We start from the raw sequence: 24,762 nt of genomic DNA on the forward strand, positions 1-24,762 counted from the left end.
GGACCTTAATGCGACAGAAAAGCGACATGGGGAAGAAATTAATAAGATTACAAGTCGCCTTATTGATAAAAAAAAGACTGATGATGAGACGAAGGCCTGCCTCGTTAAATGCTTCAATTAAAATGTGTTTGACACTATTTTCGTTCAGTAATACAATGTCCCAATCCTTTAAAACGGAATATGGGAGGCGGCGGTTTCGAGTGCTTGCAATACGGAGTTTCTGGCCGGGTCCAATTCTCGCTTTGACTGCAATTGTCTCGTCATCATTATCATTGCCCGTACCTCCAGAACTTATACTTACTCACTGTTCCATTTGCGATTGGTTGTAGTCCTCTTGCGCTGATTATTTTAACATTCAACTTTTGATCCGATGGATTATAACACAACGAAATCAATAATTCGCCAAGTGCAAAAAAAGAATCCACTGACGACGATTCCTACAAAAGAAAACCATATTTGATATTTGAATGAAGGGGTAGTTTCTAAAGAAACTGTGGTGCTGCGTCGGGGGGGAAGTAGTATACAAAAATTTGGTTTTATCAACGGAGTTGATAATGTAAATTGGCCACCGTACAGAGATTCTAAAAGCTGACGTTTCGAGCGTTAGCCCTTCGTCAGAGCGAATCGAGGGATTATGGGTTACGTGTAGTTTATATAGTAGAGTAGGAGCTACGCTATTGGTGGTAACATGGCAAACGTGAAAAATAGGAATATATTAGTTAAATGAAAAGCGTTCGTTAATACCATGAGGATTAAGGGTGCCGATTTGGAAGATGAATTTTTGTTCCAGATTCTTGCGGCTTTCCGTCGTACCTAGATGTAGGGAAAGGCCGCAGATAGCCATGTGTTTTTTGGAGTGGTTAGGCAGATTAAAATGGCGAGCGACTGGCTTTGCCTCAATTCTAAAGTCATTCCTAAAGGTTTTCGCTCGAACTTTCATCCGGCTACATTCTCTCACTCAAATCAGTATCTTCACCAAATTCGATGTGCGCAAAATTCTTTTTCACGTAATATTATGAGGATCACAATTAGAGCTATGTGCCAAAAACGAATCGCACTTGACAAACAAATTCTTCATTGTCGCTCCGAACTTTCCAAAATCTGTCCAGCAATTTTAGTACAATCGATTCGCGCTAAAATCCGACAACTTAATTCTGGACTGTTTGACCATTTACACCACACCAAGACTCTAAAACTTCAACAATTAATAGGTCCGCAAATTACCGACGACACTACATTGCATAGCCATAATACCGTAATTACAATTCCAGAAAATCTTCCGCTTACTGACTCAGAGAAATCTGTTCTCAGTAAGGGGCCTAAATTTTGTCCCTATTACCAAACGCACCAACGAATTTTCTATTAAGCAGATGTCGAAAAATTCCTTCGCCGCGTTTCAGTTAAAAGCCTTTTTTCACGACAAAGAGCATGATTCGGACACTTCTAATAAAGATATTTTTGAAACACTTCTAGTTCGCAAATCCAAATGGACTCCCCCCAGAGGGACAATTTAGCCCTCTTTAGATCACCTTCTTTTTTTCACCAAAACAAATGCCGTCACGGACATTCACAATTACTTAAATTTTCAATCGGCAACACTAAATTTTTCCAAAACCTTTTCCTCCGAAGACCCCCCGTGGCGGCTTTGGCGGTGCGCCTTTAAAAATCTTAGTAAACGCAACGACATTAGTTGTCAAAATCGGCCGACAAAGGCGGGCTGCGGTAGGGTTGTCTTGGCGGTTACGACCTTTACCAAAAAGGAAGCTTTGCGGCAAACTTTCGGATACCTCGTTTTATGCCTAAAAAATCCCTAAAGATCTCACCTATCAATCCAACAATTCAAAAACTTGGTCAAAGACACCATTCAAAATGTTCCTTATTAGTTAATCAAGAATTACCGGACACTGCCACTAATAGTCCATCATCAACACCCCTAGAACTTCGTGCATTTACTTCGTGCCCTAAAATGCACAAACCCAACAACCCAGGTCGCCCTAATCGTTTCTGCCTGTAGTTGCCCCCACCGAACTCTTTCTTTCTAGGCTACTTAGACAGGATACTATGACGCCTATCGTCCCCAAATCTTGGCCATCATTACATTAAAGACAGTTACACACGCACTACAAACATTTTCCGCGATTTTCATTTCTCCCAGGGCAAGGACAAACTTATTTCACCATGGACATTACATCTCTTATACACAGTCATTCCTGAATTTAGCGAAGGTCTTCAAGCACTTAAAACACGTTTTCGATCAACGCATTGTCAAAGAACCTAGCCTCGGAGAACGCTCCTCCGCCTTGCCGAACTAGTTTTAACGCGTTAATGTTTTCAGTTCGCCGGCCAATTATTACAAACAAATTTTATGGTGTAGCGACGGCGCACAAAGAATGGGACCTAGCTTATGCCAATCTTTTTGTAGGATATGTGGTAACACACCAATTTTTAGTCAGTACACACGGCCCCAACACGTGAACTTCTACGGCCGTTACATCGGACGACTGCATCGGCGCTAATTTCCATTCCAGCAGAGAAGAAACTCGATCACTTGAATAACCTCCGTCAATATGTCTTTTCATCCGGCTCTTAAATATAAACTGTGGAAATTTCGTGAAACTTCATGGGCTTTTCTATGATGTCAACGTTATCTAGACTTCACTTAGGAGTCAACGTGCTCATGTACTAGCGGTTTTTGTGCACTACATAACCCTACTGATTCACCACAGTTATTTGTTTGTATTACATCGTCACATCCATCACACGTCAAGAAACTCCATGACCTGATTCTCAATTTCTTAGACTTCGACGTTATTCTATGTAGCTGATTGACCTTCCGATTTTTTCCAGCAAATCAGAGGAGAGGTCTGCCAGTTCTTCGAAAAACGTGGCTATCCTGTATCTGTGGTCAAAGCGGGCATATCATTCGCGCCCAACAATTGATCGACAGTCATCAAACAAACGTCACCAAAAAGATAAGAATGACAGCATTTCCATTCACCCTCACTTCCATCCTCATAATAAAAATGTTTGCCCAAGTTCGTCCAAGACGAATTATGCGTCTCATATAGTTTCGTCCCGTCTTTACACTAGACGGATAACATGAGAGACACATAATTCGTCTGGACGGATTATGCGTCTCTAGTATAAAAACGGCCAATGAAGGCAAGCTTCAATGGCAAACTTGTAAGGCTCCTCCTTGCCAACGAAAAATCATTTAATTGCGCCCGCGGCCTCGTTTCCTTGTTTTATAAATTGATCTATAGCTCTAACTATGGCTGTATAAAATAGACAGATATCAATATGTTTTTTTGATTTTGCTTAACAGCAAATCTGAGCTCGAGGTTTTCCATGAGCGAGAGACTTTTTCTAATAATCTCTGATAAACAAATTTATTCCGAAGCACAAAACCATCAATCAAAGATGAGAATAACGCAAAGTCAAATTGACTATTTCATCATCCCGTACGAGGGTTTCTCTTCGTGGCACCAACGGCCGGTTGTCTTAAAAGTTGTCAGAATCACCTAAAATGGTTTCCACAATGCTTTAAAAGCTCGTTTAGTGAGTTTGTAGCAGCCCTTCAAAATATATATCTGTTCGGATGTTCTACGGGAATTTCAGGTTGCTGTAGAACGTCCTTCATGGCTTTTTTGCCTTGTCCTGAAGTTAAAGAAATCGTGACGGGTCTGATAAAAAAAAACTTTACATTAAGTAGTCGTCGTTTTTTCCCGCAAATTTTAGGGAACGTTTGCCCTTAATATGATTCTCAAAAAAACTACGGCCAAAATGATAGAAGTTATAAATCTTCAAATTTTCTTCCAGCGTCACAGTTCACTCTTACTCAGCTTAGCAAAATTTAAACGTTCTTCAATGTGGTTTCGAAATTTCTACGCATCTCTTCGCACTCTTCACACTTCATTACTTTTCTGAAATAGCTAAATCTCTGTTCAGAAGAAATGTCGAAAAAATCTTACTACACCTCGAAAGTTTAAGTTCGAATATTTGAAAATGTTAACCCACCATCCTTCCGAACAGACAATTACCGAAATAATAATTACTCGTTGGGTGCCCATGTTCTTTTGCTAGAAAAATCTCATAAAATTTTGATGAACTCTCCTATTGTCAGCAGAAAGTTGTCAACTGCCTCGTCTGTGAGTCACTACAATGTGTTGTTATTTGATTGGTAGGAATCGATGAATTCAGCATTCCCAAAATAGAGCGCAGGAGACAAGAAAAATCTGGTTTGGAAAGACTAAATGAACTGAACCTCAAGTCTTAGAAATCATTTTATACCCGCAGTTTTTGCTTCCACTTCACAGAAGAGTTTTCCTGAAAGAACCAGTGCACAATGGCATTCCAGCTAGCTCTGCTTTTTACTGGGGATTTTCGTTGGGACATTTGCCAAAACTTCTGTGCAAACAACAAAAAGCCCTGGTATTAGTAAACCCCAGTGCAACGTGAATAACAACTTTTACGCCGGACCACACTGCTGTAAGAAGATCGAGCAGCAACTCACACTGAGATCAAAGAAGCAATAACTGCGCTGAAAGCAAACGAATCTGGCGGCTCTCAAGACAAAGGTCTGCAGTTATACATTTTAGATACATTTACTTCGAAGACACCAGTCGGGTTAGAATTTTCACATCTGTTCCGTCGCAAAAATCAATCAAATTACGATCAATTGCTTTTGAAATATTCGCTAGCTCCGTATAGTATTTCCCTGTGTGATGTCTATTCAACTTTTTAGAGGATAGAGATAACGATGAAACCAAAACATATCTAACAGGAATTCATCCCGCTTATGTAATTTTTAGTCAACAAGAACTGCGCCGATGTTTACAATTCTGGCGAAAAGATAAGTGGTGTGTACAAAAATCGATCCCGATGGTCTGGGAGAATTTGAAGTGTACTGTGATCACAAAACTGCCGGCGGAGGATGGACGGTCTTTCAAAAAAGACAAGACGGCTCCGTAGATTTCTTCCGCGCGTGGGACGCCCTACAAACGAGGCTTTGGTAATCTAAACGGAGAGTTTTGGCTTGGACTGGACAAGATTCACCGCCTGACTGTAAGCAGCAGCAACAAGCTTCGCGTGGACTTGGAAGACATTCATGGAAATACAGCATTTGCCGAGTACAGTTCAGTTACAGTGGCAAGTGAGCGAGCAAAATACCAGCTGAGTTGGGGGGGAAATATTCAGGTTTGCAAACTCTGGTGATTTAATAAACAACCCTTTGTTAATTAAGATAGACACACTTTCTCATTTCAACTAGGTGTGCAGTCTGTCTCTAACTGATAGAACTCAGTTCTACTGTGATGTCAAAGAATTTTATCTCGCTTTGACTGACAGAATAAGTTGTATATGTAAGCCAGTGAGTTAGCTAAAAAAAAAAGAACAGAGCAAGAAACTGAAAAAACCTGGTAATCATTTCACTCACGTGGTGATAAACACGTTACATCGATTTCATGTCGGTGGCAAGTAGAGACAACAAACAATCTCAAGTGCGTCTTAAGAATTTTTAGCATTTTTAAACAAGTTTTTAAAACTGCTTCTTATTTTGATTGCTTAATTGTTTTTTCTTTTTTTTTTTTTCTTTTCATTCAGGCACTGCAGGTGATTCCCTTGGCGTTCACCGCGGCCATGCGTTTAGCACCAAGGATCGCGATAATGATGACTATTTAGCTGGCAACTGTGCGTCAGGCTACAAAAGTGGCTGGTGGTTCGAGAAATGTCACTACGCCAACCTGAATGGTCTGTATCTTAATGGCAAGACCGATTGCAAGTGGAATGACCTGGTATCATTGGAAAAATAGTAACTACTCTGTCAAGCGGTCTGAGATGAAAATACGACCACAGAACTTTTAAGCCTCTGTGTCATTTGTATCCGTGACATGCCCGTTACTATATATATCAATTGCTAAACAGGGGATGGATCTTATTGGTCATCAATGAATCGAACTGCTTAACTCGCACAACCGTGTAAAACACTCGATAGGTTTCACAACAAAAAAATTCTCGCGATTACATATTAGTAGCATACCGCGCATGTTATCATCCGGTAGATTTAGATATATCAATACTTGCTTAGTTTCACAGAACCAGTAAGCTGGGAATGCTTCAATAAGGTTCGCTAATGATGACCAATGATAAATGTTCTTCTTCTTTCCTTGTCTGCATGGTAGTTTTTACCCTTTTATTTTTCAAGAAAGAAAAGTAAATTGCCTTCTCTCAACAATTCATTGCCTTTTTGCTCTCACAAAGACCTTTTCACAGAAAAACCCAAAGCAGCAACAATTTCAAAAAAGAGAATATTGCAAGATATTAAGCTACCCATTTACTTTAGATGACACTAAAATTTGCAAATGTCTTGTTGAAAGGAACTTATACTCCTGATATTTGCTCGCCATTGGTAACTGGTTGACTACAACACTTGCGGCTTAAGTTTGCAATTGCCCCACTTCACTTCCCTAATATCTCTAAATTAATCCCAATTGGATCAGTTATCAATCTCAAGCCATTGAACTAGTTTGTCGTTAAAAGACACTTTAAAATGGAAACTATCAATGTTGCTCGTGACTTAATCAACAGCAACGATTATTTAACCTCTGTAGATTTATCAGATGCTTATTTCAGTATCCCAATTCATGAATCGTATCGAAAATTTCTACGGTTTATCTGGAAAGAACAACTCTTCGAGTTTGTTTGTCTTCCATTTGGGTATAGTTTAGCGCCACGCACGTTTACCAAAGTCCTGAAACCTCTATATTCTTTGTTAAGGTCTAACGGCATGAAGGTTTGCTATTACATAGACGATACCTTAATTATTGCTGCGTCTAAGGCAGAATGTTTGGCCAATGTACATAAGGTAATAAGACTTCTTGGCGACCTTGGTTTCAAAACGAATTGCAAAAAGTCTCAGGTTGATCCTGTGACACGATTGACGTACTTAGGATTCATCCTTGATTCTTCGACTATGAGTAGATCTCTTCCCGAAGAAAAGATTGCGAAATTTTTTTCAAAGTGTTCTCAGTTATATCAATCAAAGATGGCTACCATTCGCCAGGTGGCCGAGGTTTCCGGCTTGCTCGTATCAGCTTTCCCAGCCGTTTGATAGCTTCAACTTTTTTATCGTTCTATCGAAGCGTGCAAATCGCAAGATATCTGCTGCTGGGGCAGACTACGATGATCGTGTATCCTTCACTGAACTAGCTCGTAGCGATTTGTTGGGGGTGATTGAAAACATTCGGAAATACAATGGCAAGCCCTTGCGAGCACCCGCCTTTTCCCCATTCCATCGGAACATGTTCTCTACTTTGAATTTGACGGTTATCGTTAATTGTTAATTTGCTTTCAATTTACTATTATCGTTAATTTAGGACACTGTGTCCCAGGACTTTGGTAGCAAGTAAAAAGAAAAAAGTAAAAGCAGCCCCTGCACAGGATTAAAACCCGGAGCACCCACTTCGAAGGAACTGTTTTTATCCACTTAACCACTAAAGATCAACTGACTAAAAATGTGCCGATTATTTACCAAAACTAATTAGTATATACATAAAATCATTGCTAAAATAATGGTTATGTCTAGAGCTTGATTTCAAAATGGTTAGCTTTCTCTTGAAGTTTGGTAACCGACATTTTTCACTGTGTAAGCTTGCTTCTTAGTGATGTGGTAGTCTAGTGGTTAAGTGAAGGGGTTATTAATTACACGTTCCCAAGTTCGAGTCCTGTGAGTCCAGACATTAGGGTTCCGCTTTTAAAAGAAATATGTTCATTTCCCATAATCCATATCAACCTTTCAGTGTTCTGAAATAACGATCATAGTAAATTGAAAGCAAATTAATTCAAGGTAGAGAACATGCTGTCCATCGAGTCAGATGCCAGTAGTTTGGGTTGGGGGCGCTCGGTATAATACGAACACCACGGGTGGACGTTGGTCCATGACAATCCAGTAAACCAATCAAAACTCGAAGTAATTACAAAGTAGCCGACACAAAGCGCGGGAAAATGTGCACGCGCAAGCCACTATTGGTTTTGGTTTCACTTCTTATTGGTTGAGAAAATGGCGCGAGATCTTTGCACCAATCACTGCAGTGACGGTAATGCAAAAGCAAGCAATTCGCTAATTACTTTCGACACTCAATTGAAAACCGCTCTATTCCAACAATTCAATCAACAAATTGTTCTTGAATCGGATGCCATATATCGATCTCCATGTGCGGTTTCTCCATCGATTGCTCCCAATGCCTGTACTCGCCTTCAACATGTACACAATACCCAAGATGCACTGTACCTATGCAAACGTCTCGCACCCTGCCGCTGTGCTTGACCTTGAAAATGAGCGTGACTTGAGCAAGTTTATCAGGTTGCATGTCAATAACAAACAGTTCACAGAAATTCGGTGCCAGTGTGTGGTGCGCCGTCTTCGTGCTACGACTGCTGAGCTTCCTCCCACAAAATGTGACATCGAGTTTGACAAAAGGATCTACATGAGATAAATGTATATGCATTTCGCCGGTAAAATTATAAAATAAAGTAAAAGAGGCATTTTACATCGCACGCTTCAAACCAGTCCTAAATAAACAAGTCTAGTCATTCCACCTTACCCTATACCCCATGGGAACTGGTATTACGTAACCACAAATATAAAACAATCGGTTTATGCAATTTAATCACTCAGAAGATGACCGCAAGATCGAAAACGTTTAGTCAAACATTTTAACAGTCTTTACCTTTTACTATTTTACATGAGATAAATATTACGGAGATTGCAAATAGTGCACAACGCTTTTACCTATACTCGTATAAGGTATGGAAGCCTACCGTCCTCTCACAGTGATAAAGATGCAAGGTTACTACGTGGTCGGAAAGAAAAGGGAGTTTACTGATGCATCGAAGACGGGACGGTACGGCAAAGCCAACGTCACAAAGCAAGAACTTTATTGGTTAAAAAAGGGGAAAACAGTCGTGCTACACGCGCATTTCCGCAGTGCATTGCCGTACTCCACAAAACAGCAACGAACCATTCAGTTCCTATCTTTATCTTGAAATCGTTCGTACTCACACAGTTACAGGATACTTGGCCTGTATTATACAACGTGAACAATTTGGAGAAATCGCGAAATTCTTACGATAGCGTTTTCGTTAACGTTGCCGTTGTCCTATTCTCGACCCCAGCGCTTACGTTGCTGACTCCCCGGCGGTCATGCGCAGAAGAGCTCTGAGGTCGAGATGAAGTTTGTGTTGAACGCGAAGATGAGTACAATTCTTGGCTTGCACTCAAGTGATTTGACGGCCGTTTTGGTGTACAGAACAAAAGCAAAATGTCGCTCGCGTCAGTTGCATAATAACATAGCCAAATCCCCAAAAAACTTTTTCTCTATTGTTCAGTACACCAACGTGGCCGGCATGACGTCAGCCGGTGCAAGCCAAGGATAAATCATTCAAAATACGCAGCACTGTAAGCCTGCTTGAGACAAATAGATAATTAATGCAGTCCGAGATTTGGTAGTCTCCTTCGCAGCCGCTCGGCCGGTTGCGTGACTCCGGCCCGAGCGGCTGCAAAGGAGACTAGAGATTTGGAGGTTGGCCAATACACTCGCTTAGGTAACAAACCACTCGAAATGGCTACGATGCAAGCGCTCGAGAAGTTTCGTAAAACGGGGGAGAGAAAAAGGGCGTGATTTCTTCTTCCCTCGTGCGTTCCTGAAACTTCGCACTCAATATTTCAGCCGAGATTGTGGGCACCTTTATGCGACAAAAAAGCGACATGGGGAAGAAATCAATAAGATTACAAGTCGCCTTATTGATAAAACAAACACTGATGATGAGACAAAAGCCTGCCTCGTTAAATGCTTCAATTAAAATGTGTTTTCATTTTCCGTTCATTAACTCAATGTTCCAATCCTTTAAAACAGAACGTGGGAGGTGGCGGTTTCGAGTGCTTGCAATACGGAGTTTCTGACCGGGTCCAATTCTCACTTTGACCACAATTGTATCGTCATCATTATCATTGCCCGTACCTCCAGAACTTATACTTACTCACTCTTCCATTTGCAATTGGTTGTAGTCCTCTTGCGCTGATTATTTTAACATTCAACTTTTGATCCGTTGGATTATAACACAACGAAATCAATAATTCGCCAAGTGCAAAACAAGAATCCACTGACGATTCCTACAAAAGAAAACCATATTTGATATTTGTTGATTATCTACTTATAACACAACGAAATCAATAATTCGCCAAGTGCAAAACAAGAATCCACTGACGATTCCTACAAAAGAAAACCATATTTGATATTTGTTGATTATCTACTCTGCACCGAGGGTTTTTCTCCAGGTACTCCGGTTCTCCCCTCTCCTCAAAAACCAACATTTGACTTAATTTGCGTTAATTGTTGATTTGAGTTTACGGTGTCCCTAATCAGTGCTCCAGTGCTAGAACGATTAGACAGTTAAATAAAGTTACTTTCCTTTCTTTCCTTTTATCACAGAAATCTGGTTTTGATAACTTATTTCATTGTTAATCGCGAACTGATAAGGTCATTGGATAACGGTGGTCCAGAGTTTTTATCCGTTTGTCATTACTCGATCAGTTGCTCGATATGGGTTATTGGAAGAGTGAATTAGATAAGAGTGTTGTTACGGCATGGATGGAGCGCGCTAGGTCCACTTGTTGTGCGCCAGGGGCCAGGAGCACATAAACATCGACGTGTCGCGTTGAAAATGTTGAAAATGTTGCGTGCGTTTGGCCAGCCTGTTCAACACATATCGCAGCATCATGCAACAACGTACATTGCAAGATGTTGCGTTGAAAAGTTACGAGCGTTTGACCAGGCCCTTCATTCTCTAGCTATATTCTTACTCTGAAACCGCTCGTACCAATTTATTTTCAGGGTACTTCGCCCACATTGTGCGACTTAAAGGAGATGGAATAATCGCGGAAACTTACAATAGTGCAAAGTTATATCTTAAGGAGAGGTATTCGTCGACGTCGGCGTCGTAAATCTTAAATTAAAGGGACCTTACGATAGGACGACGACGACGGCTACGAAAACGCTACAAAACAACGGGCTTAATGAACAAAAACAAAGGCTCTGCACGCCCTGCACGAGCGTTGTGCATTCTTGGTACATTTCTTTGCCGTCCTTGTCCTGACAAAGACGTAAATGAACAATATAATTTTGAGGTTGCGAAGAGGACGTGAGAACCTGACCAACCAACCAATCACACCGTTGATGCCAATTTTATTCCCGAAATGTTGATAAACACTTTTCTTTCCGAACGACTTGGAGTTATCACGAAATTATTACAATATTTTAGACAACGTTCTTCTTGGCATCGTCCGAGTCGTCGTCCTTTCTTGAGGTCCTAAACTCCTATTAAGGAGTTTCAGAAGCCACGACGGCCACGGCCGTGTCATCGCCACAAAACAAGGACGGATATTATTGGCTAATGAAGAGGAAAATGATTGTGCTGGAAGTGCGGCTCGTGCGGCACGCATTTTAACACAAAATTTGAGTAACAACAACGTGAAATAATTAACCAAAGTTTGACGTTTTGACGACAACGTGAGCATTCATTCCCAACGTGAGCATACATTCCCTAATTCATTTTTTTGGATACTGCGTCCACATAGTAGGACGTGAACAAGATGGAATCAGTAATCACGAAAGACTTACGATAGTGATAATTTATATTTTTAGGTGGTGTTTGCCTGGACTTCGCCGTCGCAGATCTTAAAGCAGTTCCCGTGACCAATGGGGTCAATGTACGCGTGATGAAAATTTTGCTTGGAAAACAAACATGGCTGCCGGAGAAAATCTCTTCTCAACCAAGTACGTATGTAACGAAGCATTTATCGCTTGGAAACACCCATCCGAGATGCAACGATCAAAGAAAGCTTTTAAAGGAAGCACAATTCATTTGGTTTGGGATTGATAAGTTCTAACACTCATATGTGGAAAGAAGTTTGGCTAAGGGGCAGCTTTTTTCTTCGTTAACTGTCAAGGAGAATATACAAACAATGTTTTTGGAAGAGAGTAAAAGCGATAAATTTAGTTGAGACACTGGAAAGAACACAATCATGAAAAATAGTATCTTTCCATGACATTTCCACTTGCATTTCTCCTTCCTTCCCCCCTCGCCTAACCTGCGAATACAGCCGCCTCGGGGACGTTAACTATGAGAGAAAGTTGTATTCGCAGGCTTGGGGCGCCCCCCCTCCCCCCCTCTTCCTTCCCCTCCATCCAGTTTTGGTGAAGGAAAAAGGTAAGTCTTAGCTTAGCGATACAAAAGGCAACAATGGGGGAGAGAATATTAAGGGGAGAGGAGAATTTGTCCAACATTCCTAAGAAGGGATAGGTGCCTCAACCCCCCTCCAAAAACTGAAAGAGTGTACATATTTGACTAAGCAATAGGGCCCAGGCATCGTTTAAATGACAGCTGATCATTCCGTTTTCTGAACCAGCCCAATCAAGGAAATTTATTCGATATTTATTTATCGTATTTTGGACAGGAGGGGAGGCCAAATTTCTGATGGTCCAAATTGGTTGAGAATGATAAAAAAATCACTTTTTTTTTTCTTCAGATTTTGAAAGTGTTTATGCTGAGCATTCTTGGGTAGCCTGCGCGGCTAACCCCAATTGCCCGCGTTACTTTTGCACAGCTGATGTTCGCAATCTGTGTGTAAAAATTTTATCTTCTTCCATTTAATTTTATCTTCTTCGAAGCTACTCCGAGCCTAAGGTTATTCACGATAAAGGTTGGTTAAATTCTTTCTGCAATTTTTGCTATACTTAATTGCCTCTTTTGTTGATTTGCTCGAAGAAATTTCAATCTTCTGCGTAAACATTGTTGCTCGAACTGTAAGGTGACTGAGACCATTTTCAACGCTCCCAAGTGACGCTCTTATGACAGGGATCAGCGCTACAACGCTGTATCATGTCATTTTTGATTTATGAGCAACTAAATCCAATATATAGGGTGTTTTTGCTGGACTATCTCATTGCCAAGGTAACTTATTACGTCATAATAATGACCACATCTTGTTTGGAAATAATCGGTGTTTTATATGGTTCCCTGATATTTCTGTAACGTGATACAGCGTTGTGGCGTCATTCGTTCTAAGGAGAGCGTCTTCGAAAAGATGTTGAAACTGTTTTGAGTCACTTTAATAATGCACTTATCAATGTCAAGCCCCAGGGTGGGGTGCGGGTACCTACGAGAAATTGACTGAGAGGACCTTCCCCTGGGTAGGGATTTTGACACTTACAGAATGCGTTTCCCATGCCTGCCATCTTGGAACACCGAGAGAACCTTGAGATGTGTTCTTTGGTTTTCTTGATTTTTCTGGACACCATGACTGAAAAGAAAGATAGGAGAGTCGGTCTTGTCTTTTTGAAAATCTGGACCATCATTTTTTTCAGTCTTTGCTGGGATGTTCAGAAGTTCAAGAATGTTTCTTTCTATTTTTTTCGTGATTGCTTTTTGTATATTTCTACATATTTGTGAATTTTCCACTCTATCATTGTGCATGCTTGATTGATTCAAAAGCTGGTTAATATTGTTCAAGTTGTTTTGCTCAATTCTAGCTTCTGGTTCAGTACCTTGAGCACCGGAAAGGTTTCGTGTCACATGACAAATTTCCATCAGCTGTTAAAAGGGAATTTGAAATAGACAGTGGAAAAACATTGATGTTCCAATAATGTGAATCAAATGAAAAGAAAAGTTACTCCAGTGGTGGGGAATTTGAGCTTTTGTAGGTGCCTGGGGCTGGAAAATTTGGCGCTAGCTTCCATGAAAATGTCCAATGCCCCTGGATCAGCCACCACCCCGCACACTGGGGCTTAACGATTGATAGGTGCACAATTTACAGTGTACTTGTTACTACCAATGTGATTTTGCATTCCCTAGCTACCATGAATTTCTTAAAAGCAAAGTGATAAGACGTAAATGATTTGCATGAAAATGCAGCCAGCTGGGCAACTTTTCATCTAGTCTTCGGTAGATGCCTTTTTTTTTCAGCCTGATTACACAGAGATTTTTCAGCCAAAGACTGAAAACTGCCTGTAAAATCATTCATCCTGGGGCTGCATAGTTCAATCCCAGGGTTAATTTCAGCTTGGGTTATAATTAACATGCGAATGACAATTTTCTGAGTGATTATCTCAGGATGAAATTGTTAGGCCAATACCCCTTATTCCAAAATGGCCGCCATTTTAGTATCCTTTTGTTTGATTGCAAAGTGGCCTTTTGACCTTCTTCAAGGTTAAATATTCTTTTGAATTTACGTTTGAAAGTGAGGCAGAAAGCGTCAATGTGCAAGGAAACAAAAGAATACTAAAATGGCGGTCATTTTGGAAAAAGGTGTAATGAGTGGTTTCACTGTTAAATAGTGAACCACTCATTACTTGCTTGTGTCTCCCTTTATTTATTATATCATTTTAGAAAACAGTCCTAAGAAATTACGCGTGCTGATTGGTTAAAAATTGTGTTTCTATAATTCGATGGAGACACAGAACTAGCACAAGCTGTTGACGTAGTGATGGCGCGAGCAAAGAGAATTTACATTTTGATAATTAGAGTTAACAAGTTGTTTTCCTTTTTCTCGTCACATTGTTTTCTAAAATAAATAGAAAACATGTACTCCGTGTTTCTATCGAGTTATAGAAACACGAGTGAAAGTTTGGGGGAACTAGAAAAAGCTGTGGAAACAGGGAAATCTCATGATAAATCAATAGTGGCCAAAACCTTAAAATGACTTACAAACAGTATCATTTTGATGTGATGGATATGTTTTTTGTCTTCAGATACACAAATTTTAAGACATTGATGTCAATTTTTCAGATACGTTTCTGAGCTTTCAGATGTAGGGTTAACCCCCCTGAAAATGCGTAAGCTCTATACTTATCATTTAGAAAACGTAAATTAATTTCCAATTTAATTAGCCTGTTCCAGGCCCCCAGATAGTCGGGAACAGTCGACCCAAGCCCCCCAGGCTCATTATTCGCACACAATTTTTTCTCTTTCTCGACTATCTGGGACTCTGCCTGGAACAGGTACAATTCAATCAACCTGCTTGCTTACTGGCATCAGATGAGCCTGTTAAGCAAGAATCTAACTAAGTGTTTAGTACGCATTGCGTGCCTATTTTTATCGAAAGGCTGAAGCCCGAAAATCCCGCGCTACATATTAATTCAGCTGCGTACACACATCTTGTGAGTCTTTGACGTCTTTTTCTCTTCGATACAGCACTCTCAATATTTTAAGTTAGCCTGGCAGACCATTAAATAAGAAGCTTCCAGTACAAATAAACAGGCGTCTTTTTGAAATGGAGGCTTAAAACTTGGGCCACTTAGTGTTTAGTTATCATAGTTTTGAAATCCAAAGAAAAAGGATAACTTGATTTTTTTTTATCTTAGTATCACTTTAAATATGAGATTTGTTGTTGTGATAAAGAAGATTCCAAATTTTATGTATTTGAACTGCAGTTATGTAATCCCAAGCGAAATTGATCATAGGAGTTGATGAATTAATTAAGCAACTGAAGCCTGAAAAAATCTCGTTAGAGACTTCTTTGCCACATTTCAAAATGCCTCGTCTCGTTAACTACGATCACTTTCACTTTGGATTTGTTGTTATAACTTCAAGAGCCGGAGTTTTTGGATGTTCAAACTCTAAGCGAAATATAGCGTACATTTTTGAAAACTTGTCTGTTAATAAACGAAGAACAAAAAATCAACGATTAATTAAAATGAATAAAGATAAACGCCTCCAGGAAAATTCTGCTCGAGGGCATGGCAGACACTCAAAACGGAAAAAATTAAATCGCTTTGCGTTATTTCTGACGCACGGAGAAGTTGTTTCGAAACTCAAATATCTGTTTTTTTGAAGGGCTCTAACATTTTCCCCTTCACGAACCAATCTAATAGATTCTATGCTACTGAATAAAAATATATTTGACTTGAATTGATAAAGAGGTCTCGTTTCGGTTAAATTAAGAAGACAGAAGCTAATTGTTGAAATCAAAACTCAATTATCATGGTAAAGGCGTGTTTCAGGCTTAATTAAGGCTCGGAGTTTGGCGAACAAAAAAGCACAATTCCTAATTATAGTACTTTTTTTAGTTTTTCTGTCGAGTCAGTTTGCAGTGGACAGTATTAATCCCGCAAAAGCAATCTTGTTTACACGCGGGAAGACAACGCTTTAAGTAATTGTTGGGAAAAACCTCGAAAAGCGAACTGAGTGCCGGAGGGTCCTGCGAGAGAAGATAAGAAGAATAACCCAACTCTAGGCAGATTATACAGTGACGAAACATTGTCCAATAACATTGTTGTCGTAGGAAAAAAGAACACAGAGTGAGTTGTGTTCCTCAAGGGAAGTTCAAACTAGTTCCTTCTAGCAAAAAAAAAGGCGCATTGAAGCGTCAAATTTTTTGTTAAACTGTTTGTTTTCAATAATTGGAAGGAGGAAAAAGGGAAAATTCAGTATTCTCCGAAGGTTAAGTTATTTTTCTTTTAAAATTTTGTAGAATTCATGCTCTGCGAAGTTATGACTTTGTCGGCTGATTAAAGGTTTTACCTTTGTATTGAGTCTCGACAGAATTATCAATATAGAAGGTGTTCCACGTCAACTCTTTCAACTTGTCACGCAATAGAAATAACAATAAATGAATGTAAACATACCTCACCGCTATCCCCGCTTTCCTCTAGATTCACTGCTGATTCAAGCGGAAGAATTTGGTTACTAAGTTTGTTCGGAGGTAGTTCTTTCAGCCTGTAATTGACCTCGCCGATGAGATATTTGGTTTGTTCATCATACAACTGAAAGTGTAACACACTGGCTTGAAGTTTCCCTGAAATAATGTTGTTCATCGCTAACTTTTCATTGAATACCGGATCGCTTGATCTGCTTGCCGGTCGAGTCTTTTGCTCCCAAATTTGAGTTCCCTCAAAAGTTATTGTTCCGATTACCAAAACTACGGGCAGAATACCAGCCTCGGGACTCGCGATCTTAATCCCGCGGGCCACGAAAATTTCGAGATACCTAAACGACTGGTCGTAGTAGAGGGAAAACTCTAACTTGCCAAGTTTACTCCTGGGCTTTTTTTGGTGAACTGCCACTTTCCTTTGCTGAGAAGAAGGCGACGGCAAGGGTATCAAACCAGATATGGACGGAACTTTGCGAGGTGATGTTTGTGGTGTGTTCGAAACTGGCGGAGGTGAGGGTAAGGGGCTTGGATTGATTGCATCGTGAGTAACTCCTCCACTGTCGTCAGCCTTTTTGCGAACGTCAAAACGGTGAACGGTGGGTGACATATGTGTACTCCCATTGCAATACTGTTCCTTTTTCAAACTCTCCGTCCGCTCAAGGGCGCCAATGGGCTGTTGAAGTTCGAAGGGGACGTGTCTTGGAATACAAAACAGTGGAATGTCTTGTTTTACGATAGCGCGAGAACGAAATTTTGGATCGCTGCTCAATTGTGAATATTTACGATTATCCTTCGAAGAACGATGACGGATATACTGAATTATAAAATATACCGCAACAACGAAAATTCCGGTAACCAGACCTAATCCAACAGCCAGAAAAACTAGAAAAAAAAATGTAACGGGAATGTGAGTGGATTTAAAAGCCACTACAATTCACAATAAATATTGCGCCGTGAAAAAAAAAAAACTTCAGTAATGTTACCTTGGTTAACCATCTAGGAAAAACTGATCACCACAAGATTACAATGGTCGCATAAATTCACATCTCGGTGCATGGCTCACCAAATAGTAATCGTGTCTTTGTTTTGGCAATGATAAAGGTTCGAAAATTCACAGGCCACATTTTTTGTGACGGTATATTGTAACGTCCGCATTGCAAGACGTCAAAGTACAAATAGTAGTTTTCCAGTTTTTACTCGTTCTTAATGATTGTTGCTTTCCGGTTTAGGCGACCAATAGAATGCCTCAGAAGACAATAGGATCAGTCACGCAAGTTTCACCGGAAGCAATCTTTTAATATTAATTGCTTTTATACTGTCAGGAGGGTTTCAGCTGAAATAATGACAATGCGAAACATTTTAACATAAATCATTATTTATTTTTGGCTCAGAAATACTTTTGCTAGTACAAACACGGGTTTACTCTTCAGGGGAATCCTCTGGCACTAACGTTATGGTGTTTAAACACCTGGTAATAATTTCAGAGTTTTTCGCCTTTTCGATGCGTCTGAAAATTTGAGGAGTACTTTAACACTATTCAACGTTTTATGACTCGACTGAACAAAGGCCGGAATTAATTGCGTCGACAATAACCCCTCGCCCTGAATAGCGATATCAAAAGTCACACCGTGAAATTCTATTTTTGCTATATCAAGCAAACGTTTACCGAAGCATCAATGGTACCTTGACATACATGAAGATTGGAAAAATTTAAGCTTACATTTGCTGACAATCAAAAAGTTGTTAAGAAGAATTATCTTTCATAAACCTTCTGATTCACTTTTGACCGGCATATTTTAAGGAAATTGTTTTTGATGTCAATATTGTTTGTTTAACTCGTGAAACGTAAAATTCAACTGAATGACTTATGATTATAAGAAAACGGCATATTTTAAGGAAAATATTTTAAGGCAATTCTTTTTGATGTCAATATTGTTTGTTTAACTCGTGAAACGTAAAATTCAACTGAATGACTTATGATTATAAGAAAACGGCATATTTTAAGGAAAATATTTTAAGGCAATTCTTTTTGATGTCAATATTGTTTGTTTAACTCGTGGAACGTAAAATTCAACTGAATGACTTATAATTTTAAAAAAAAATTGAAAGAATATGTTTCTTATTGTCGATACGTGAAGTTTGACGTCCAGGAAACGACTTCAAACGAACGCCTTCGTCATCTTAAACCGTTTGTATGGCAAAATAGCTACAGTACAGACACACTTGGCTTTTCAAACGTCTACAAATTTGACGCCATTTAAATTTACAGAGTAAGAGTTCTTTTAACCTCACAGTTTGGCTCCAATATCCGCTGAAATTACTTGATGTGATATTATTTTTATTTTTATTTTTTGTTTTGTTTGGTTGTTTGTTTATATATTGTTTCCACGATATCTTTAAACCTAATAGCATCTCGGTGATATATTCTTTACATCATTGGTACTTGGGAGGAAAACGCGATCCCACCCACAGTAAGAAATATATAATTAAGAGTAGGCTGATATAAGCGGTATCAACCTTGAGATCCAATACCGTGGCTATATTTGAAGTATTTGTAATCTTGATACCAATATTGCAAATAATTTTGCCGTGTGTAACTTATAGTGTGACGTCATCGTGCGGCCGCGGCACAGTATTTTCAATGTCACTAACTAACTAAATATTGGACGTGTTTTCACGATAGCCGTTGTCTCGCTTAACGTTCTATATTCCTGAAAATGGTTTGTTTGCAGAATTCGTTCAGCGACTTAAAAATGATACTTGTTTTCACAGGTAAGATTCAACGAGGAGAGGGCACGTGTCAAATACAAAAATAAAAATAATAAAAATAGCACGCCTGTTGTATTTCCGATTTGAATAACCGCAAGTGATTCCTCATCGGCCGAAAGTAATTGCTAACGCGCTTAAGCTTCCTGGTTTGGTGGCTTAAATTTAATGAGAATTCTATTGAAATTTGCCGACTCGCTTAACTTTAAGCGCTCTAGGGCTATAATCCCTGACAAAATTGTAAATCTAGTGTTTTTTTCACGAAGTTAAATAGCCCTTCTCGCTCCAAAACGACGCTGTGACATGGTTGGGTTGCAAGCGTTCTTCCTGAACAATATGATGTTGGGTGGAGCGAGGCAATGTTGGCCTACTTTTCAATTTATGGACTAAATAAATATGGATTAAAAATTTGAAAGATGGGAAAAAATCTTAATTCTTTTTGTCCAGAGTTGAAGGTTGTCAAATTTCAATGCTCACTGTGGGTAGAGATTTTTTTACAATTCCTGTGAGGTCTTAAAAATGATACCGATTTATCGGCTTTCTTTTGAAGGAAATACAGTTCGATGAACACTTCCTTTCTCTGCAGTTTCTATATCGTTACGTGCGTTCGTCGATTGTTTCGCTTAATCTGCCACGAAAAAGTGGCCTCCCAGTGTGACGTTCGAGAAACTCATTTTAAATTTTGCACTATTGTTTGTGAAATAATAGCAAACCCAAAAACAAATTACAGTTAAGGTTGAGGTCTTTTCTTTTTTTTAGTTTCTGAGCCTCCTTGAATTTGATTTCATGTGAAGAAGTCTTTGTCTTGTCGATTTCGTGCTTTCACAATGAATAAATCGAGACTTACTGATAGGTTACATTACTGATATTGCGGACATTGTTTATCGAGATCGGACTCATCTAGCGTCCCACGCGGAGACTGATCAAAACAACCCCAGGAGCGTTATCGTCAACAGGGAGGTTTAGAAACGACAACGGCGACGGCAACGAGAACGTCACAAATTTGCATATTTAGTGAGCAAAAGCAATAGCTTTGCACGCTCTGCACGTGCATCTTTTCATTTTTGTCTATTTCTTTGCCGTCGTCAGCAAAACAACAACGTGAAATCACCAAATCTGAGGTATAGAGCGTTTTCACTCACGTGACCAGTAGCCATATTGGATTACTGAAACAAAAGCAAGTATTTGCATAAAAATAGAGTTCAATTCCCGGAGGATTAGTTTGGTACACTATCATGACCGCCATTCCTTTGTTTTGGAACACAAACATGGCCGCCGTGACGTCATGTGAAAACGCTCTATTAGGGAGAACGTCAGCGCTTTAAGCTAAATTTTCATTTTCTCCTCCAAATTGAGCGTCGTTCATACTAGTTTCGTTCTTGAGGGTTTGCCACACCTTTGTCACGTTAAAATACTTGGAATAGTCGCAAAGCGATTACAATAACGCGAATTCACATTTAACGACGACGTTCTTGTTGCCGTTTCCGTTAACTCCATACCATGGTTACAAACAGCGATGGGAGAACATTAAATGTTTCACTTCGATGACACACGAAGTTTCAAGTTAACTTCATACCATCGTCACAAACACTCCAGCAATGGGAAAAATTAAATGCTTCGCATGGATGACATACAAGTTGTACTCTCCAAGTTCCTTTTAGAACGGTTTAAATTAAGTGTGGGTAGTAATTTCACGTTTTTCACTAAAGACATTTTGCTTTATTCTCAACCAAATAGAAGGATTGAAAAACGCGCGCCTTAATTTCTGCACTAAGCGCTGATTGGATGTGTATACTTTGCATTTATGATTGGCTAACCACGTGCGCCAGCTGTGAATTGACAAAGTAAGTGTTTGGTTCTGGTCTCAAAGAACTCAGTTGAAATTTTCCAAAATTTCATCTGCAAGACTGCTTACTTGAAGTAAATTCTTAAGTGTAGTTGTTTATAAATACAGTTCTTTCAATCTTGTGGAAAACTTCACCTCGATCCAATTAGCCAGTATCAAAAATACCATAACACTCTTTGTTTGTCCCTCCAAAAATTTGCATAAGCGTTGGGACCACTGAAGTCCCAAGAGAAAATAAAAACAATGCTTATGCTAAATTATGAAGGGACAAACAAAGAGTATACTTGCTAATAGTAGAGCGAGTTGCAATCGAGTGTCGTAAAACCAAAACCAAAGTAATTACTTTGGCCAATCAAAAAGGACGGAGACAATCCAGTAAACCAATCACAGCTCGAAGTAATTACAAGTAGCCGACACAAAGCGCGGGAAAATGTGCACGCGCAAGCCACGATTGGTTTGGGTTTCACTTCTTATTGGTTGAAAAAATGGCGCGAGAACTTTGCACCAATCACTGCGTGAGGTGATGCAAAACCAAAGCAATTCGCTAATTACTTTCGACACTCAATTGAAAACCGCTCTATTCCAACAATTCAATCAACAAATTGTTCTTGAATCGGATGCCAGTATTCGATCTCCATGTGCGGTTTTTCCATCGATTGCTCCCAATGCCTGTACTCGCCTTCAACATGTACACAATACCCAAGATGCACTGTACCTATGCAAACGTCTCGCATCCTTCCGTGGTGCTTGACCTTGAAAATGAGAGTGACTTGATTAAGTTTCTCAGGTTTCATGTCAATAACGAACAGTTCACAGAAATTCGGTGCCAGTGTGTGGTGCTCCGTCTTCGTGCTACGACTGCTGAGCTTCCTCCCACAAAATGTGACATCGAGTTTGACAAAAGGATCTACATGAGATAAATATTATGGAGATTGCAAATAGTGCACAACGCTTTTACCTATACTCGTATAAGGTATGGAAGCCTACCGTCCTCTTACAGTGATAAAGATGCAAGGTTACTACGTGGTGGGGAAGAAAAGGGAGTTTACTGAAGCATCGAAGACGGGACGGTACGGCAAAGTCAACGTCACAAAGCAAGAACTTTATTGGTTAAAAAAGGGGAAAACAGTCGTGCTACACGCGCATTTCCGCAGTGCATTGCCGTACTCCACAAAACAGCAACGAACCATTCAGTTCCTATCTTTATCTTGAAATCGTTCGTACTCACACAGTTACAGGATACTTGGCCTGTATTATACAACGTGAACAATTTGGAGAAATCGCGAAATTCTTACGATAGCGTTTTCGTTAACGTTGCCGTTGTCCTATTCTCGACCCCAGCGCTTACGTTGCTGACTCCCCGGCGGTCATGCGCAGAAGAGCTCTGAGGTCGAGACAAATTTTGTGTTGAACATGAAGATGAGTACAAGTCTTGGCTTGCACTCAAGTCATTAGACGGCCGTTTTGGTGTACAGAACAAAAGCAAAATGTCGCTCGCGTCAGTTGCACAATAACATAGCCAAATCCCCAAAAGACTTTTTCTCTATTGTTCAGTACACCAACGTGGCCGGCATGACGTCAGCCGGTGCAAGCCAAGGATAAATCATTCGAAATACGCAGCACTAAAAGCCTGCTTGGGACAAATAGATAATTAATGCAGTCCGCAGCCGCTCGGGCCGGAGTCACGCGTTCTTGCGTGACTCCGGCCCGAGCGGCTGCGAAGGAGACTAGAGATTTGGAGGTTGGCCTATACACTCGCTTAGGTAACAAACCACTCGAAATGGCCTAAGATGCAAGCGCTCGAGAAGTTTCGTAAAACGGGGGAGAGAAAAAGGGCGTGATTTCTTCTTCCCTCGTGCGTTCCGGAAACTTCGCACTCAATATTTCAGCCGAGATTGTGCGGACCTTAATGCGACAGAAAAGCGACATGGGGAAGAAATTAATAAGATTACAAGTCGCCTTATTGATAAAAAAAACACTGATGATGAGACAAAGGCCTGCCTCGTTAAATGCTTCAATTAAAATGTGTTTGACACTATTTTCGTTCAGTAACACAATGTCCCAATCCTTTAAAACGGAATATGGGAGGCGGCGGTTTCGAGTGCTTGCAATACGGAGTTTCTGGCCGGGTCCAATTCTCGCTTTGACTACAATTGTGTCGTCATCATTATCATTGCCCGTACCTCCAGAACTTATACTTACTCACTGTTCCATTTGCGATTGGTTGTAGTCCTCTTGCGCTGATTATTTTAACATTCAACTTTTGATCCGATGGATTATAACACAACGAAATCAGTAATTCGCCAAGTGCAAAAAAAGAATCCACTGACGACGATTCCTACAAAAGAAAACCATATTTGATATTTGAATGAAGGGGTAGTTTCTAAAGAAACTGTGGTGCTGCGTCGGTGGGGAAGTAGTATACAAAAATTTGGTTTTATCAACGGAGTTGATAATGTAAATTGGCCACCGTACAGAGATTCTAAAAGCTGACGTTTCGAGCGTTAGCCCTTCGTCAGAGCGAATCGAGGGATTATGGGTTACGTGTAGTTTTTATAGTAGAGTAGGAGCTACGCTATTGGTGGTAACATGGCAACGTGAAAAATAGGAATATATTAGTTAAATGAAAAGCGTTCGTTAATACCGTGAGGATTAAGGGTGCCGATTTGAAAGATGAATTTTTGTTCCAGATTCTTGCGGCTTTCCGTCGTACCTAGATGTAGGGAAAGGCCGCAGATAGCCATGTGTTTTTTGGAGTGGTTAGGCAGATTAAAATGGCGAGCGACTGGCTTTGCCTCAATTCTAAAGTCATTCCTAAAGGTTTTCGCTCGAACTTTCATCCGGCTACATTCTCTCACTCAAATCAGTATCTTCACCAAATTCGATGTGCGCAAAATTCTTTTTCACGTAATATTATGAGGATCACAATTAGAGCTATGTGCCAAAAACGAATCGCACTTGACAAACAAATTCTTCATTGTCGCTCCGAACTTTCCAAAATCTGTCCAGCAATTTTAGTACAATCGATTCGCGCTAAAATCCGACAACTTAATTCTGGACTGTTTGACCATTTACACCAAACCAAGACTCTAAAACTTCAACAATTAATAGGTCCGCAAATTACCGACGACACTACATTGCATAGCCATAATACCGTAATTACAATTCCAGAAAATCTTCCGCTTACTGACTCAGAGAAATCTGTTCTCAGTAAGGGCCTAAATTTTGTCCCTATTACCAAACGCACCAACGAATTTTCTATTAAGCAAGATGTCGAAAAATTCCTTCGCCGCGTTCAGTTAAAAGCCTTTTTTCACGACAAAGAGCATGATTCGGACACTTCTAATAAAGATATTTTTGAAACACTTCTAGTTCGCAAATCCAAATGGACTCCCCCAGAGGGACAATTTGCCTCTTTAGATTTTTTCACCAAAAAATGCCGTCA

The 24,762-nt window shown here is 40.0% G+C and overlaps 3 protein-coding genes and 1 pseudogene across 13 annotated transcripts in view; 2 read left to right on the top strand and 2 right to left on the bottom strand.

The window, feature by feature from the left end:
• LOC138038575 (synaptotagmin-7-like) overlaps nt 1–24,762 on the bottom strand; it is a 41,034-nt gene that overhangs the window by 5,162 nt on the left and 11,110 nt on the right. For 5 of the 10 annotated variants that reach the window (XM_068884528.1, XM_068884534.1, XM_068884536.1 and 2 more), the window contains 2 exons: nt 23,520–23,655; nt 21,168–22,224 (listed from right to left, as the gene is read on the bottom strand). In XM_068884528.1, coding sequence (XP_068740629.1) covers nt 21,908–22,224; nt 23,520–23,655 — 453 coding nt within the window. In that variant the 3' untranslated portion in view covers nt 21,168–21,907. Of the gene's footprint in view, nt 1–301; nt 438–21,167; nt 22,225–23,519; nt 23,656–24,762 lie in introns of those variants that run through there. The other 5 variants (XM_068884538.1, XM_068884535.1, XM_068884533.1 and 2 more) reach the window with 1 other exon arrangement.
• Nucleotides 4,346–5,862, top strand: LOC138038229 (ryncolin-1-like; annotated as a pseudogene).
• Nucleotides 8,163–17,861, bottom strand: LOC138038574 (synaptotagmin-7-like). Its single transcript, XM_068884526.1, has 4 exons — nt 17,689–17,861; nt 16,680–17,587; nt 10,036–10,168; nt 8,163–8,479 (listed from the first exon to the last, which is right to left on the bottom strand). The coding sequence occupies exons 1-4, from the start codon at nt 17,699–17,701 to the stop codon at nt 8,163–8,165; spliced, it is 1,371 nt and encodes a 456-aa protein (XP_068740627.1). The 5' UTR covers nt 17,702–17,861.
• The window catches only part of LOC138038573 (synaptotagmin-4-like), a 59,928-nt gene continuing 47,798 nt past the window's right edge, over nt 12,633–24,762 (top strand). The window contains exon 1 of one of the 2 annotated variants that reach the window (XM_068884523.1): nt 12,633–12,757. The gene's annotated coding sequence lies outside the window, so the exon portion shown is untranslated. The remainder of the gene's footprint in view (nt 12,758–24,762) is intronic. The other variant, XM_068884520.1, reaches the window with a different exon arrangement.

This window comes from Montipora capricornis, chromosome 2 (assembly GCF_036669925.1).
Source record: "Montipora capricornis isolate CH-2021 chromosome 2, ASM3666992v2, whole genome shotgun sequence".
NCBI classification, from domain to species: domain Eukaryota; kingdom Metazoa; phylum Cnidaria; class Anthozoa; order Scleractinia; family Acroporidae; genus Montipora; species Montipora capricornis.

Coding starts and splice junctions, on each gene's coding strand:
- LOC138038574 (XM_068884526.1), bottom strand. Junction 10,169..16,679: donor AAAGCGGGGATAGCGGTGAG/GTATGTTTACAT, acceptor TTTCTTTTGTAG/GAATCGTCAGTGGATTCTTG. Junction 8,480..10,035: donor AATTGCAAATGGAAGAGTGA/GTAAGTATAAGT, acceptor TATCTCATGTAG/ATCCTTTTGTCAAACTCGAT.